At 25.3% G+C, this 18590-nt stretch overlaps 1 protein-coding gene across 1 annotated transcript in view; it reads left to right on the forward strand.

The window, feature by feature from the left end:
- Positions 1 to 16971, forward strand: part of LOC112685665 — a 173654-nt gene extending 156683 nt beyond the window's left edge. Inside the window, exons 5-6 of the mRNA XM_025557602.1 lie at positions 9311 to 9551; positions 16656 to 16971. Coding sequence (XP_025413387.1) covers positions 9311 to 9551; positions 16656 to 16729 — 315 coding nt within the window. The 3' untranslated portion in view covers positions 16730 to 16971. The remainder of the gene's footprint in view (positions 1 to 9310; positions 9552 to 16655) is intronic.
- The last annotated feature ends 1619 nt before the right edge of the window (positions 16972 to 18590 follow it).

Genomic DNA, 18590 nt, shown 5'->3' on the forward strand with positions numbered 1-18590 from the left:
AAACCTACTATCCGGTACCAAACAAACACACAAAAAAGTAGAACTACTTTAAAAATAATTAAAAAATAATTGTTAAAATATTTAGAAATACAATAATAATAAAATGAAGAAAGTGATGAAAAATTAATTTTAAAATTCCCTAGAAGACGAATTTTATCATGCATTTGGGTGTTGCTCTGAAAATTTCCCAAAATTATAAATAACCATTGAATGACCGTCATTCAATGGTCATTTATACGCTTGGCCTTGACAATCTTTTAAATCAAGGCCAAGTTCTTTAAGTTGTGATTTTAATTCATTAGTTAAACTAATTCCAGTTGTACTAGTTACATGAATAAAACTTATAAAATATTCGCGAATACTGGATTTATTATTATATAAAACCTCAACAATACGTAATATTAATGTTAGTTGTTCTTTATGACTTTTATCTGGAGCGCAATCTAATTGAATACTATAGTATTTATTTTTCTTCGATCAATTATTTCTTTTCTTATCTCTTTCGCCATAATACTTATTAATTCATTCTGCATATTAGGTCCTAAGTAATGATCATGAATTTCATTAGAACTTATTTTCCTTAAATGTTCGGCCATAATAGGATCAAATTTTGCAATAATTTGAATAAGACCCAACAATTTACCGTTGTTTTTCGTATATAATTTACTGTTTTTTCCTCGAAATGAGTCATTGTTTTCCGCTAAAAATTGAATACAGGAAATAATTCTTTTTAAAACATCACGCCAACGTTCTTTTTCGGAATTAATATTATTTTGAAAATTTGCATCAATAGTCGTATTGCATTCAAGGCTCTTTCTTAAATTTAACCATTTGTTTTGTGCAACGATGTGATAATGAGATATTCGTGCTCTTTTAATCGATTTCCTACATGTTTCCAATCTGAAAAACCTTCAGTGGCCAAATTTGAATTGGAACAAGTAGACAAAGTTGATGGAAAAAATCGACAGTAAAAATAAAACAATTTGTCTTTTGATTTTGAATATACAAGCCAATATCTAAGTATTTTTTCGTTATTTGACATAGTTCTATAGTAATAAATTGGATTAAATTTCCTTCCGTTTTCATTTAATGGGAAATCAAAATTTTTTAAATAATTTGGAGGGCCACGTTTTACTAAAAATATTCTTACGGCATCAGATATAATATCAGGCCACTTACCTATATCATCGTCGAGTTGTACAGTGTTATTAATTTTAATACTGTATTCATTACTAGATTCCACTTCGGCATTTTCTTCACCTGCTCCATTATTTTCGGATTGGTTACTGTCACTAAAAACACTATTACTATATTTATCACTTTCAAAAACGGTTGATTTATTTTTTGGAATTATAATATTAGCTGAACTATTATTTCCATGAGAGTGACTATTTTCACTTATAAAATTTTTATCTAAATATTCACTGTCATTAGATGTTTCTATTTTAAAAAATTTATTTAAAGAGCCATGTTGTGATAGTTCATTTTTTTCTTTAACAGCCTGTCTTTTTCTCTTTTCAGATCCACTCAAAAACGTTCTGTTTTTATCACGACCACTCATTTTAAATAATTCAAATTTAATAAAAAAAAATGAATACAATGGTTTTAATAAAATAATATTTACTAGCCCGTTTATACGTAAACGAAAGAACTTTACTAGTGATTATCCGGTATTCGTCAAGCAGACGCGCGAGATACAGCTATCGTACCACTTATAATACTTGATATTTTTAGAAATTTTGATAAAACACCCCGCTCTTCCACTACATCAGTGATATGTGTGTTCATGTGACCATTGAATGGCACGTGTCAATAAGATAAAAACCGCCACGGTCGTTCATAAATAATAAATAATAATCATAAGATAATATAATGAGATAATGTTGTCGATCGATGAGCAATAAAAGTTATTACATATTGAAAAATGATATAAATGATTTTACATTAAATCATATTATATCTTTTTCTGCAATTCATAGGTCCGAAAAAAGTTTAACGTTCAAGTGCCAGGCCCCTACAATGTGCGAGGCCCTGGGCATGGGCCCCGCAAGCCCCTCCCTAAGAGCGGCCCTGGAATGACGAGTGAAGACTACAACTACCGTTTAATTGTATTATCAAAAGTAATTTTATAATATGCTTACACTTTACTTGAAAAACTAAAAAAAAAAAAAAATTGTAGTAATGGTAATGATGAAATGAAAAAGAAAAAAATATAAACAGATAGACACAAAGTAGTGTTCACTAATTAGTAACACTAATAATTGATACAATCGTTTTAAAATAATGCCTAGGGACGAACGGGCCGTATATTAAAACGTTAAAAATAAATGGAATAATGGAAACAATATATATGTTATTTTTAACAATGAGGGTCAATCGATGACCTATATATTTATGATAAAAAATAAAAAACCAGATACTTCCATCAAGCAAAGAAATTGTGGAAGCTCTTAGTATCCTCAGGATAGAAGTCCAGCAGTCCAGCACCGTGCGGATAAAAAAAGGCTTTGAGTAACATTATTCGTACTAAACCATGGTCACCAAATTACTCCACACAAAACTATAGACAAAAATCAATACATAATTTACAAAACATACAAGAATGTTTTTATTTTATTTAAATAATTAGATACTCGTAACTTTTTTTTTTTTTTTAATCAATACAATTTTTGAATTTTTTATTTTATTTTTTTTTTTTATTGTTAATAAAACCAATAAGAAGCAAATGTTTAATTGACACATTTCATTAAAGTCCAAAAGTATTCCTAATAAACAACTTCTATTGTAGTTTATAAAATAGCAGGTGAGGAGTGAGTGATTATGAAATAGAGTGTGGAAAAGGGAAGGAAAAATAAATGTACTTCCGTATAGAACTTAATAAAATAAAATTACCAGTGTGTAAGCCTAGAGTAATTCATAGAACCGAATGTGAAGCAAAAAGTATTGAGTACGCATACATTAAAGACATAAAGCAGCATTTCTGTTAAATTTGAAAAGCTTAAGCGAAAAAAAATGTATAATGTATATTTATAAATATATATAATAAAGCGTGACTGAAATAATGGATATGATGAAAGAGAATGGTTTTTTCACTTCGACCTCGTAAAAATAACCAATACTGAAAATCGCTGATGGACTGATATAATGTACAAAAAAGGACTGTATAAATTAACACCATTGGACGTGTTTCTACGTGGTTGACTTTGAACTAAAAACAAAGTAGCCTGGAATACGGTTTTGTTTTCCAATGTAAAATAAACGTTTATTGCATATATTTCCGACAGTTCAGTTTCCTTTTTTTTTTTTTTTTGACAATTATTCAGCAAAAGTTCGAAAATGGCAGACCATATTTATTGTGGGTGAACACATTGTTAATAATGACGACGATGTGGGATTCTTTATTAACTATTTACGAAAATTACGATTTTATGCGAGTTTTAAAATTTATGACGAGTCACGCAGTCATATAATATACAAAATAAATTAAATAAAACATTGAAAAATTGACTATTTTCAGAGAAATAAATATAAAATTATACGTGATCCCAGTCTAATGAATTAATTCAGTATATATCCTATCTGTGAATATGGTTGACTTAACACTATAAATGTTCATACTTTTTGGTATTATTATTCATGTAAAAATTAATTTTAAACTATTCATATTAATCATATGAGTATTATTATTTAAAAATAAATATTGATAATAATATTATGTCAAACTCTTTTTTCGAATGAAAAAATAAAAATCTTTAAAATAGACAATCGATTCCATATACCTGTAATTTTGACTAATATCACATTAAATATTATTAATACTTAGTAAATGATATATATTTATTTATTTTTTTTGTAATCCACAATTTTTTGTATTTAAGTACATTAGATGTTTTGATATTAACAGTTTATCGTGATGTGGTTTGAATGGTGGAGTTAAGAAACTGTTCAGTGAAAGCACATAGATAGTTATACTATAAAAAATTAATAAATTATTTAACAGTTGTTTGTACAGTAATATTTTTTTTTTAAACGAACATTTAAACTAAAATACCAAAATCAACATCTCTAATTTTCAGTTCTAAATACGAATTATTTATATTAAATAAAAAAATATTATAAGTATTTATATAATATAAATTATATTATACAATATGTAGTTTATTTGGAATATTTTAAAATTTTTAATTATTTCATTATTACTCGTATTTTGTGCAAAACTTATTTTCCATATTATCAACACTTAATGCTAAATATATTATTGTCATTCATCTATAATTCTTTTTAATAACGAAAAATAATTAAATTGGTTCAAATTAGTGAAAGATGAAAAATATGAAATTTTAACGTGTTAAACAAAACTAATATTCTTTGTGGCGTCATTTTTTGTAATACGTAATGCCATTTTTAATTGAAATGTAATTTCAAAACTACATTGAATTAAAAACCTCATTATTATGTTTGTGTAAGTAACATCAAAGTAAATATGAATAATACGAAAGGTCACCAATATAATATTTAATATATATATATATATATATATATATATTTTTTTTTTTAATTATGTGACATTAAAAATATTAATAAGTAATAATTCCTCAAAAAAATCAGATTTTTATAACAAGAAATTTGTCCATTGACCGGGTATTTTAATGAGTTTTCTATTTTAGTATATTTTTCTGTATTCAGTCGGTGATTTATGTACGTATTGTAGAGGTCAAAACGTTCATTACTGGACAGATAGAAAATGTTGTGCATCGATATATAGATGTAACTGTCACTGAGTTTCACTATGAAAACAACGGTAACTACTGAAATAGTTTTACTAGCTTAAACTACTACGAACATGTCGGTCTTATAGTAGAATGGTGAACGGCAAACCCCGGATTTACATAAAAAACGTTTAGTAAATAATATTCCTCATCTAAATATCTCAAATCCTTAGAGCAATTTTCTTTTAGACATTGATACTTTACGTTTTCGTAGAACATTTTTAATAGGCACCAATAAAATAAAAATGTGTACTTAATATTTTATCTATATTAAAAAAATCTTGAATAGGTAATTCAATAAATAATTAGTATGTGTCCATTATTGTAAATCTAAGTACTATAAACGTAAATGACTTCAGAATTTCATTGAATGTATTGTTTTCAAATTTACTCAACCTACCCAATAAACTACTAACTTTTTCCAAATATAAATTCGAATGAAAAAAGATGATTTGAGTTTTTTTCATCATTAATTTTCTACAATGAAATGCAAATACCTTGAAGTTAGTTAATCAATAACGGTTTTTATAGCATGAAAATGAAATATAGGAGATGCGTATCATTTGCTTAATGATTTCGTTTCCGTCGTATTTCCTTTATGAAGAATTGTTATAAAATATATACTCGACTGTCTATAACCATATTATTTAACGTCTCATCAGACAGCTTCGGTGTGAAAGTTTTTTGATAAACGTTTTTTATCCCCGCCAATCTTTGAGATGAAACAATTTCGAATAAGAATAATTATACGCACCTCCGATTTGTGTAATTTATTGTTCACGGAAACAACTTTCAATAACTCTCGCGCACGTGGGTTGTTTGGATCCAAGTGAATTTTGTTCATTCATAGTAATAACCAAACACACCACGTCTCTGATACGATAGCGGCCGACACAGCATCGTTCTTTGGTGACAATATATCAAATTATATTAATTTTATATTCGCTCATGAAAGCTCGAAAATTATTAAAAAGAAATAATAATAATGGCAGACGAGTGTCAATGGTATGACGAAAATTCACAAGTACTATGGCACATGCCGTGTAAGGTAATTTATCATATATATATTATCAAAATGTGTACCTTGTAAACGGTCATACATATGCAGTTTATCTGCTCTTAGCTATTGTTTTTAATCGCATTCGCTCGCTGTTATTATTGTATTTGTTTGCCACTCTCCACCACCCAACCCAACCCAAACTTTTCATCTACCATTTGACAAATAGCCTAAACTTTCAACGGCCGCCTCCTTACTGTGGTATGAAACTTTTTCCCTAGTCATTTACAACCTATGTAATTTGACGCTCGAAATGTGTTCATTAAACTGTTCCCATGAGACCATAAACAGGTGTCCAACTATTTGATTTCTCTTAAGCGAAAAGTATAAAAAAAAACATTAAATGTTTTTCGAAAAAATAAACAACATATCTTTGGGAAGTTTTATTTAGAAAGTTTTACTTATATTGAGCGAAACTAACGTACATTTCGTACTTGACGCGTTTTATTCGAGATTAAGTAGTTTTCATATATATTCGACCATTTGTATGAGTTTAAATTATTCTATTAGATAACGGTATTTTTATTATTTATAAAAAATATCAAATAATTTGTTCAGCTTTTATTTGGTAAAATAAATTATTATATATCTGCTTGAATAATTAATCGTTAATTTTATTAGATATTTTCAGTATATTAATTTTTAAAAAAATATACGTTTTGGTCTATTTCTGCAGTATAAATACAGTGTTAAGGTGTTGAACACTTTTCACTTAATAAAATATAACATAGGTAAATCGCATTGTAATGAAAATTTAAATAAATATTAATTTTAAAATACGCAAAACATTATTTTTCCATACATTGGGTTTGAACCTAATGAGTTAAAAAAACATGCCTTCTTAATGCTTTTAATATATAAATGTATAACTCAAATAATTTTTCTTACCGCTTAAATAGCTCCTTAAATATAGAAAATAGAGATTCTATTATATAATTGATTAATTTAAAATCTATAAACGTATTAAATTATACTTATCATCTACTACTGTAAGTAACCATTAACCAATAAACGTTCCATTTTTCAACGTTAGTATAATTTATATCAGTTACTATTGTAAGACATTGAAATTATTTTTTTAATAATATTGTTTTAAAGAAGTACAATCTACAAGTCTCGATGTACCGTCATATTTAACCCAGTATTTTTATTCGTTTCTGGAAAATAATATGGGATTAATAATAACCGCGGCATTATCGCATTACCGGTCGGTCGCGGCAGTCTACCTAAATCCCAAAATAACCCGTACTATATATTTTAACATACCTCTTACCTTTAAAAAAGAAATTAAATTATATTATTCACAAATTACAAGTATATACAATGTATGAGAAAAATCAACGAAATTGTATTCAAATAAAAAAAAAAATGGTCAAAATTGCAATCAAATTGAAAAAAAAGACAAACATTTTCAGTAAAAACTTTTAGATATAAATTTTTACTCGCATAAGATGAATTTTAAACCTATTTAGCAACAAATCCAAGCAATGGAAAAAAAGTTGCAAATGCAACAACATCTGACCCCTAGTTATAATCATTATTAGCACTGTTTTGTTTAGAATCTAAACTTTGAATAAATCTTTGAAATTGTTTTCTCGTAGTCCATAAACCCATTGTATAAAAAAAATAGTATTTTTTTTGTGAGAAAAATTTTTGCGAATTTAAATATTTGAAAATTGGGCTCTAAAAGTTACCGTTGTGAGAGTATAAGCTTTTTACCGATTAATAATAATATTTTTTGTAACTGATATTAACAATTTTGTTTCAGAAAAAATTTAAATATTAATTATAAATTATTTTCCGATAATTAAATTAAATTTTTCAAATAAAATTGTTCAAGCTCACAGTTTTCAAAATAATATGTATTCGAAGTAAGATAATGTCATATGATAGCAGCTGTTGGTGGAGTAGGTAAAATAAGTCTCATACTTTTCTTAAATTAATTTGCTCAATACATAATATATTAACATTGGGGGTATAGGTTCAATATTATAAGCACATCGTTCTTATATATATACTCATATATGTATATAATTATATCGTGATCTGATCGTTTTAAACATATTATTATATGATTTACGGAAAATTTCGATTTCTTAGCTGCTGTTTATATTATTATTTCGTAGTTGTCGCTATGTGTCGTACAAACAAAACATCATCTTATATGGTGAAAGTACTTAAATATCAATTATGTTGAAATGCATATTTTATTGTAAATCTTGCCCTTCGATTGTATCTAAAAATTATAACTCGTTAGAAACTAGTGATCCTCGTTGCGATTTTTTATACTACTACTCGTTACCAAAATTAGTTTCAGTCGCAGCGTTGATAATATGAAATGAAAAGAACACCGAAATATTACTTTTTTACGTCTCCAACTTGATTACGTGTTTTAGTGTTATACACGTATACGTATACATGGATAGATGTAGTGTATACACCGAAAACGTTTTAAAATATTTGTATTGAACGTACATGTACGTAGGCATCCACAGAATTAAATATAAGTTGATAATGATAATAAAATGACGCTGAAGAGTGCTGCGATCTTGTAATAAAAACAGTCGGCTTCGTGTAACATGAAATCGATTATAAAATTGATTATTTTTTTACATTTATTATTGAAATACAAGCGTTCAACACAAATTTCGTCGTTTGTTAGTAATTCGATGAGCTATAATAATTGGTGTGATGCGTAAACGTATAATGAAATAATATACCATTTTAAATGGGTTCACTTCATTAATGCGCTTTTAATTAAACTACTTCAAATTTGTGAATATCTTATTTGGTATTCGATTTATACGTGAACAATGACAGTAAAGAATCCAATCTATATAAACTCAAATAGTAAATCAATACCTATTTACTCTAAAAATCATTGTATACATTATTATCAAAAACAATCAAAGTATTTTATTTTTCCAATTTTAAAACAACCAAATACATGTGCATTTATGAGTATTTTGGAACTTTTCTGAAAAAAAATTAACAGTGTGTTTTAGTATCTTAATCTAAAAATGTTTTTAATAACTAGTCAATTATGATTTTAAGACGAATAATTTCCCTAAAACAATCAAAAATAATATATAATTTAAAATTACTAAATATTTTATAAAATCAACAGAGAAATGCATAATTTTTGGATTTTACTACGCATCATTATGTATGTATTGTGTTAAAATTTTTTTATAATTAACCATTTAGAAATCCGGAGAATAATAATTTAGGAAATACTGATATATGTATATCAATACGCTGTGTATAATTAGATAAATCGTCTTAAACATAAAAGTTTAACATTCTTGTATTATACAAGAATGTGTTACTTATATGTTTTAAACATTTTTATTTTAAAATAATATTATTATGATAGCATAATTTTATCATTGCACATCACTTATGTTGCTATCGTAAAATTATGAATTATTTTCTCATAACATAAAAGTTAATTTATTTATGAATTGTTCCTTTTTGATTTTAGGTTGACAGTTATCTACTCGAACGTTACGCGCTTGAAGTATCCGATGGGCCGTTCTATAATTCCACATTGGGCCTACGGTTTTTATTAAAAAAAGATTGGGTGGACACAAACAAATATAAGATGGATGTCAAATGCGCTGCCAAAGTATCTGGAGCCGATGCCAAGATGGACGAAACTAGTGTTCGGCTACGGGCTGTAACCGACCACACACTGTCCCAAGAAAGGCACATTTATAATACGGGTAAAAGATAATCATTGGTTTATCAGTATGAATTTACATTTATCATAACTCATATATCATAAACCTATGAATACTAATGTACCCATATAACGGCTAAATAATTTTCGTACAATTAAATAACATGTGACTTTAAAATTAATATTTTTAAAAATTATAACAAAAAAATCCACAATAAAAGGAAAGAAAAAGATAAAATTAACATAAAAATTACACTTGTAAGTTATCATCATTAACGGGCTTTAACATGACACATATAATTATTATTAATTATATTAATCCAGATTTCAAAAGAATCGATACCATATCGATAAGCATTTGATTCTCGTATTTAAGCCACGTGTGTTCCTTTCGTGTCATTTCTTTATAACACTAATAGCAGCAATCATAACATTGTCTTTAATGGATAATAAGTATAATCTCGCACGCGATAAGCGTATTAGATAATAATTATAACCACCCAACACCAACGCGATACACGTATACCCAGACGACCAAGCACAATTGTACTAACTATAATATCATGAACGATGAATGAAAATCAAAATTCAAAATGGATTTATAATTATAATCATCGATAAGAATTCTTTCTACGAAAATATACTTATTTCGAAAATCCGAAAAATGAATGTTGTGCAAGCAAAAACTCAGGCAAATATTTTAGCAATAAATACCCCTAACCGAGAAAAACATAAATGGAGCCAAATATGTTCAATCTGAAAACCAAATCAATTAACTGAATAAACAACTCATCACACGATCAATAAAATGTTTATTTCCATTGTTTCAGTAACGGTCACTTTTGAATTCACTAATCAATTAAACTATTATATTATACTATATAAAAATATAAACTATAAATTAATAAAATATTCGATTAGTTAATTATAATATAAACGGTGCAGTAAGGAGAATGTGTAATAACAATTCGCGTATTAATTGTAAAATTAGATTTTTATTTTTTATTTATTTTTCTCATATTCATTATTAAATAACACCAGTGGGCAAATTAGTATATGTAATTTCTTATGATGTAGCATATAATAAAGATGGTTTAACTTATATTAAAAATATTAAACTATAAATATGTGTATACTTTTGAAACTCATTTCTCTTTACACATTGTATATACACTTTGGTTGAACATAATAATTAATTTTGAAAAATGTATAGAACTTCTTGCGAAAAAATTCTAACAAGTTAAAAGCAACTAGTTTTCATCCGATTCGCGTCAAATTGCACTTAAAGTCACAGGATAATTATGTATTAATTATTAGTGCCTTTTTTTTCAACGTCTGTTACAAAATTCCACCCACGTATACAATTTGACTAAAATATCTTCTGAGTTAGAAATAAAATCACAACAATTTTGAAACATACGATATACAATATAAAGTAATTTAAATTTTACTATCAAAATGTATACAATAAATATAAATTTAAATCTTTAATACTACTTATATTTATATAATATATACGTTTTTCGCACTTAACTTAGTGATTTTTTTTTTTTTTTTACGTAATTTATGAAGTAAAAAATAAATAAATAATTATTTTCGTATTGATTATAAATTATAATACAGAAAAAAAACAACCAGGAACATAATGTATGTTTGATTTTTTTCACCATGACTACGAGTACACTTTTTTCTTTCTTGAAAATGTTTACAGCTAACTACTTTACTAATATTACAATTATAAAATATTTAATCCATCGAAAATTTCAAACAACATATGATTTTGTTTTCAATAATACTATCTACTATATAGTAATCATATTGATTGCACCAGTTGTAATTTGATTCCACATTTATGGTATATAATAATTTACTTTTTCAACAAATTCAAAATCACATAGATTAACCTAAAACGTAAAAAGGTATTGTTTAACATTTAATTCCAAGTAAGAATTTAAATTTTCTGAGATCGACTTTATTATTTTCGTTACAAAAAATTAAATCTGAATGAATTATCCTAATTTAAAATTTATTGTTTTCTATTATTACGTTTCAGAGTCTCTATGAATCAGCCGTAATACGATTGGATTTTACGTCCAAATTTTGTACGTAAAATATCAATAAAAATTACATTTTATTGTTATATCAATGACTCAATGTTTTTTTTGTTGTTAATTGTTATTTATATATCAATCCAAAATAAATTTCAAAAGTTTTTGCGAAAAAACATAATTCTTATAATTTTGCCTATAAATTAGCATCTCTATCCTTACTATAGAAGCGTCAAATAATTTCCCTTTGATGCATTCTATTTTAATTAAGTTTATAGTTGTTATAATTTCTTGTGGGACTTCACTATATATATATATGGCAATTAAAATAAGTGCTTTGGAGAAATACGGGTGGCTATATATCGTGACCAATATCATTAGTAACTGTCTCCACTGAGTTCCACTTTGGTCTAGGAAACTTTGTAATTTGTTCCAATACAAAAGTTTACAGAACCATTAAGATATAATGCGATTCTCAAATTTTTCTATGCGACAAAAGATATATCAACTTCGAAGCATATTAAATTAAATTACATTTTCAAAATGTGATTATCATCAATATTCATGATTCTACCTTTAGCAGACCATGTAATTTTTTCATATTTAATAGATAATGTTTATAATTTTTTTTTTACTTTTTATTATACATTAATTGTTCTGTAGTTTTTTTTTCATTTTTATAAGTTATAATTATATTTATCTTGGAGTGAAAATCTGATGGTGAGGCAACAGATTTGGATCATTTTCTTTTGAAAAATATAACCAATACAGTTTTAACATCTATAAATGTATTTCTAAAATAAAGCGCATGAATAAATATAGAAACTATCATTGTTTTAATTAATATTTTAAATATTTTAAAATATTATTTATTTAAAAACAGTAATCAACGGATAAATAATCATAAAACTGATTTTATTATAGATTACTTATTTATTTCATAACTTTTAAGATGCCTAGGTTTTTTCTCCCATAAAGGTTGTGGTCTATAACAATTTATAGACGTAATATTAGATATAATTTAGAAGGTATTTAATATGTCTAGAGTTCAAATTCTTAAACTCTTCATCACCTATATTTTAAATGTATCAGTTTTTTACGATTTTTTGTAAAAAACACAATTAGTCCTTCAATGAGATTCTTGAAATTAATTTAAATATTTTAAAACATTAAAAAATGTTATTAATAATATAGTTAAAATTAACATGTTTTGGTGTAACTCAATTGCTATTTATGTTTTATTTTAACATTCAATACACGCGTTTGATGAAAATGATTGTTGTTGAAGTCTTCTTTTTTTATGTACTTTTCAGTAATGATTGGTTAAATTCGGTAAAATATGTTGGAAATTTGATGAAAATAATCAATGTATACCAGAAAAAAAATGTTTTCAAACTATAATATGAGTTCTTGTCATAAAAAAAATGGTTTAATAGTTTTCTAAATCATAACTACATTTAGAATTATTAGATTTGCTATAATAATTTAAAGTTTTTTGTTTTACTATACTGTTAAGATTTTTTTAGTTGTAAAATTTAACACGAGGTGTTATACAATGCCAGTAAAGTTAATTAATTTAATTCCTCAGAAATCTAAAAAACTTAAAAATGTGTTCAAGCAAAGGCCATTATTATGTTTGGAGTTCTTTGTCAAACTGTGTGCTGTAAATATTCATTATAATTTATAATTATTTAGTTTTCTTTTAACATATAAAAGTTTTTAGATTAATTTGTTGTGTCATAAATATATTCTGTTTTTGAATAATTATGAGTTATAATTAATGGCTATTTTAAATTCAATGTGAAGAGAGGAATTTATTGATTTTACCATAATGTGTGTTGTTTTTTTTTGTGTCCACATGATTTCGACTAGAATGATTGCTTCAATAATCAAAAGGAAGAATTGCTTCTGATAAAAATGTTGTTTGTTTGATGCATTCAGAAGGTAGTTTTATAAATTTATCAATTCTTTTTATAAATATTTGAGAAAAACTATTATAAGATTACAAATAAGAAAAAAAAAGATGAACTTGAATGAAAATTGATTTTCCATAAAATAGAGTAATTTTTTTTAACCCTAAAGATGATAATTTTCATAATATTTAGATTTTTTTGTACTATTTAAAGATATTTAACTCATTCATATTTTCATAAATTTTTTGTGAAATAAAATAAAATAATTTATGTTCAATGAAAACATTTTGAAAATATTACATAATATCTTACAATTTTCATACGTATGTAGAAAATGGTTAACAATCATAATTTTTGTTTAATAAGTAATTGAATTTTATATGTCGACAAAATTGAACTAAAATGATAAACTCTTAACTTCTAATGACGTTTAAATTCAATAAAATAATACGAGTTTCACAACAATGTACAACAATATTAATATAATAAACAACAACCAATAAAAATTATCTTAAACAACTTCGGTACTCAAATTCATCTAAAAAGTAGATTATTTATTTTTTTTTTATTTTTTTTTTTAATGTTTATTTTTTTAAACAAACAATATCTACCACTTTTAAGCACATACTTGTGGTGGTAGTAAAGAGTTATATAACATATTATAAACATTTAAATATAAAGAATTGGTTAGTCAAAATATACAATATCAACACTTATAGCTTATATTAAAATTAAACAGTTTAATAATAGTTCCTTATTAGTAATTCAAGTATTGAAAATGACCAATTCTGAATTTTTTTTTTTTTTTTATTCTCATAGTTATACTATTCTCTTTTGTATAGATTATTTCCTTTTTATACTTACAGGCATTAAGTTGAAGTTTTTTGGACCTAAATAGTCTATGAATTTTTGACCAAACGGTTTTTTAAGATATTCCATTCTAACATCAAGTGCTCTATTTTTTCTTTTAAATATTACATTTACATATCCATATAGGTATCAATGTTTTTAATTATATATATATTAATTATTTTTTTATATACAGACTCAAATGGTAACACATCTAATAAGTTAAAATTGTCTTTAGTTGAACCAGTTAACGTATTTTTACTTAAAAATATCCTAGCAATTTTTTTTATAGAAGTTATAGTGGTCTAGACGCTTTTTAATTCAGTTCCCCCTCTCAAACTAATAAACCATATTGGAAAATTGCCTGAAATAGTCCTAGATAAATTATGCGCATAGTTTGCATTGGCAAAAACGACCGTATTTTATAGAAGCTAAACGATAATATACGTATACGCATCACAATATTGTTTACATATAAGTTCATTATATGTATAGAATATAATTATTTCAAAACTCCTTTAAAAAATTATCACTTAACAAGATTGATTCGTAGGTACTGGACGATAAGATCTCTAAATAACTACTGTAACAGCTCGTGATGTTCAAAATGGATGGTGTGCAATTATTGAAATATCATTATATAAAAAAATAAATATTAGTTCATGATAATTACTATATTTATTCTAAAATTCCATTTTTAATAAAAAAAAGTAATATTTTTTACAGTAAAAACATGAAATATTTGTATAAATGAAGTCAAGCGTTCTTTCTTTAGAATTGGTAACATATTCTATGAATTTATAATTTAAATAAAGTATTTTAATGATATTTTTTTCAATAGATAGCACAGTTAATGCTCATAATCTTTTCTGGTACATTGCATTCCGTAAAAATGTCTTTAAAATAATAAATAAATAAAAGAAAATTACTACAGTGGCTAATAAACAACGAAAAAAGTCTGAAAAGTAACATTTAATTAAATTATTTTATTAAAATGAAATAAAAATGCATTTATTCAACTAATTTATTGCTGTATCTGAATAATATTAACAATAATGAAAACAGAACAAAGGCGTGCATATGAGGGGTGCCGGGTATGTCCAGGTACTTCCCGAAATGTGGTGAATGAAGTCCTACAATTTACGTTTAAGAGTAAAGAGCTTGTATTTTAACTGATGTTTTTCAAATTTCATGTAATTTATTCTAAAATATTTGGTAAAAATAAATTATATTTCGTAATAGATAAAATAAAACAAAATATTCTAAGTTTTCGTGCAAAACTTATTATGGTAACATAATAGCTACAATTAACAATAAATGTACAAATAATTAATAATTGAATCTATTTGAGAATAATATACGAGATCGTATATTCGAGGAAAATGTATTCATTGGGACTAATATACGACAAATTGTTCCTCAATATTACATTTTTTTAATTATTTATACATTATAATTTATTAAATATACCTATACATTTTATTGAGATAGGGCCCAAAATTGTCCCTGAAATTTAGTCTGAGCATGTCTAGAGATAGAAATAGAACGAATACGTGAAGATAACTTAATAATAATACAGATAGGTACCGCGATGTAGCTTATAAAATTTTGATTGAACGTACAGTTATAGATGTACATTAAGACTTCGTTTTTTTATTAACCCCGTTACCACACACACAAACACTCAACGATCGAATGTATTATACACAGAATTACGTTGTTCTGGACTACACTGCACACCAGTTGATGTGTGTTTATTACATAACTCAGTTAATGTTTTAATTAATATTTTCAGCAGTTATAGAATGTTTTAAAATTAATTTTTTTGTTTAGTATAATAATGATATAGTTGTATTATTCCTCTACGAGTTAAATGGATATTGTACTTAAATAAAATACATGTTACTATATTATCGATATTAATCTATATAGTGTGGCCACACCTGCAAACCTAGGCACAAGCCGCCACTGAATGTCTATGTTGAATGTGTCAGAGATAAAGACAGAAAAGCTCTATTTCAATACCATTATTTAATTTTGGCATTTATAATTGGACGTTTATTAGATTTCAGCTTAATTTATATACATTCCAAAATGCAAGTCCTACATAAACCTAAAAGTTATATTCTTTCAATTGTTTTTTGATCATTTATTTTAAATGTATATAACAGGTAATAACACAGCTTTAAAAATTCTAATAATCATAAACAAGAGTAAAGAATATGCGCCTATTATGTCTTTCGTCACTATCTTTTCAGTCAAAAGAAAGGACGGAAGAACAAATTAAAAGTTTATGTATAATAATAACTAATATATTGTAATTGGTTTTATTTTCAGGTGCTGTCTTCACCAATTACTGGTTGGTCATTTTGACAATATTCGTTTTACACTGCTACGGAACGCAAAACTAACGGGTTGTTCAAATCTCGTTCTAATACCTGAAAAATCGATTAAATTTGTTATCAAAGATTTGCAAAAAGTAAAAATACACATTTTTTTTTTTTTTTCATTATTGTCGCCTTGGACCACACCAAATAATAATAATGGTTAAACTTCTAACACAAAAATTCCTCGTTAAAACTGAAGTTGTGTAAACAAACGTAGTATCAATTTAAGAGTTTATTTTTTTTTTCAAAGAGTTTTTAAAATCTTTAAACTTTTTATTGAAACTTCAAACTTTTGTGTGGAAATGTTAAAAGACCCTTCATTTTATAAACCTTTATGTTTTAATAATTTGGTCTACTTTTTTTCATAACGCGTAAGAAACAATAACGGGATTGGTGTAAGTTTAACATTTTAAAAATAATACCATATTTTTTCTACTTTTCCCTCGGCAGTATATATACCTATTTATTTTGTAGTACAAACAGTAGAGAAACTGATTAGGACCTAATGGGGGGCTTTTCTACCTTTTTTCTTTCTTCCTTTTACACCCGTATAAATTATTGCGTCATCCTAAAAGCTACTTGTTTGAGAATACAAATCAACAAGTACGATAAGTGACTATAACTGTCTACTTTGTGTAAATACTATCTATTATTGCTCCATATAAATAATTTAGTATATGATAATATTATACATTATAGTTAATTATTGCAGTTGTTTAAAATAAACCTGACTAAAATTACTGAATATTTTTTATATTCTTTAACGTTTACAAAAACTAGTTTTATTTTATTTTTGTTATAATTTTGTTTTTTATGTTATTTACATAATTCTATAATGATAATACGATTTTTGAGAAAATTTCTATTATATGATGGTAGAATGAATAACTTCATAGTATTATAATAGGTAAATAAAAATCCCTCTGAGGTATAAAAAGTTTTAATTTAAATATTTGTATTTTTAGTTTTTATAAAATTTAACCCTCGTTTTCCAATGTTTAGTTTGAGTTATCCATATATCTATTTTGAATTTTAAATATTTCAATATACACACAAAAAAAAATTTTTTTTTTTATCGATTATTAATAATTTTATTAAACTTATAAATTGTTATAAAAAAAAAAAAGTCGTGGTTATTAATTATTTTATTTGTTTATAAAAGTGGTACTGCTTTGGGCGTTTTGATAACTTATTTCAAAAGTTTAATGATGAATATTATGACTGAATGTTTTAACTGTTAATGCATTGCCGGTATAGCAACTAAACTATTTTATTCTGGTCTTTGATCTGTATGAACTAAGTTTAATTGAACGAAATCTTTCTTAAATATCATGTAAAAATTACGTAAATTTAATAAATATTCTATATCTGTAGTTTTAGAGATAAAACAAAAATAAATATTTTGAATAATTGTGAGTTGAAGTGACATAAGTATAACATTTTACATAAAATAACGAAAAAAAAATCTTAAATTAAACATAGAATTACATTCCCGTTATTATATATGAATTGATTAATTTTGGTATTCAATAATATATAAATCACTATAATTTTGATATCAGAACTACATCATTTGAAATACGTCATTTAAGGTTTTGACATCCTATAAATAGTAATATTTCTAGAAATAAAAATAATTTTGTGTGTTTTTCTACAATTATACATACCAATATCATTATTCTTCATACTAAAAATGTATGATAGATTTTTTTTAACTTTGATAATTTGGTGTTCATTATATTAAGGTGACTGATGAATGATTCATGTTTATTGAAAGCAAGACAATTCAGTTTAACTTGTAACTATATTAACTATACAAAAAAAGAAAAATGTATTTATTTGTAGTGTGTAGAGTTTTCACGAAACATAAATTAAAAAAATGTTA

This window comes from Sipha flava, unplaced genomic scaffold (genome assembly GCF_003268045.1).
Source record: "Sipha flava isolate LNK unplaced genomic scaffold, YSA_version1 285_pilon_pilon, whole genome shotgun sequence".
In the NCBI taxonomy this organism is placed as follows: Eukaryota; Metazoa; Arthropoda; class Insecta; order Hemiptera; family Aphididae; genus Sipha; species Sipha flava.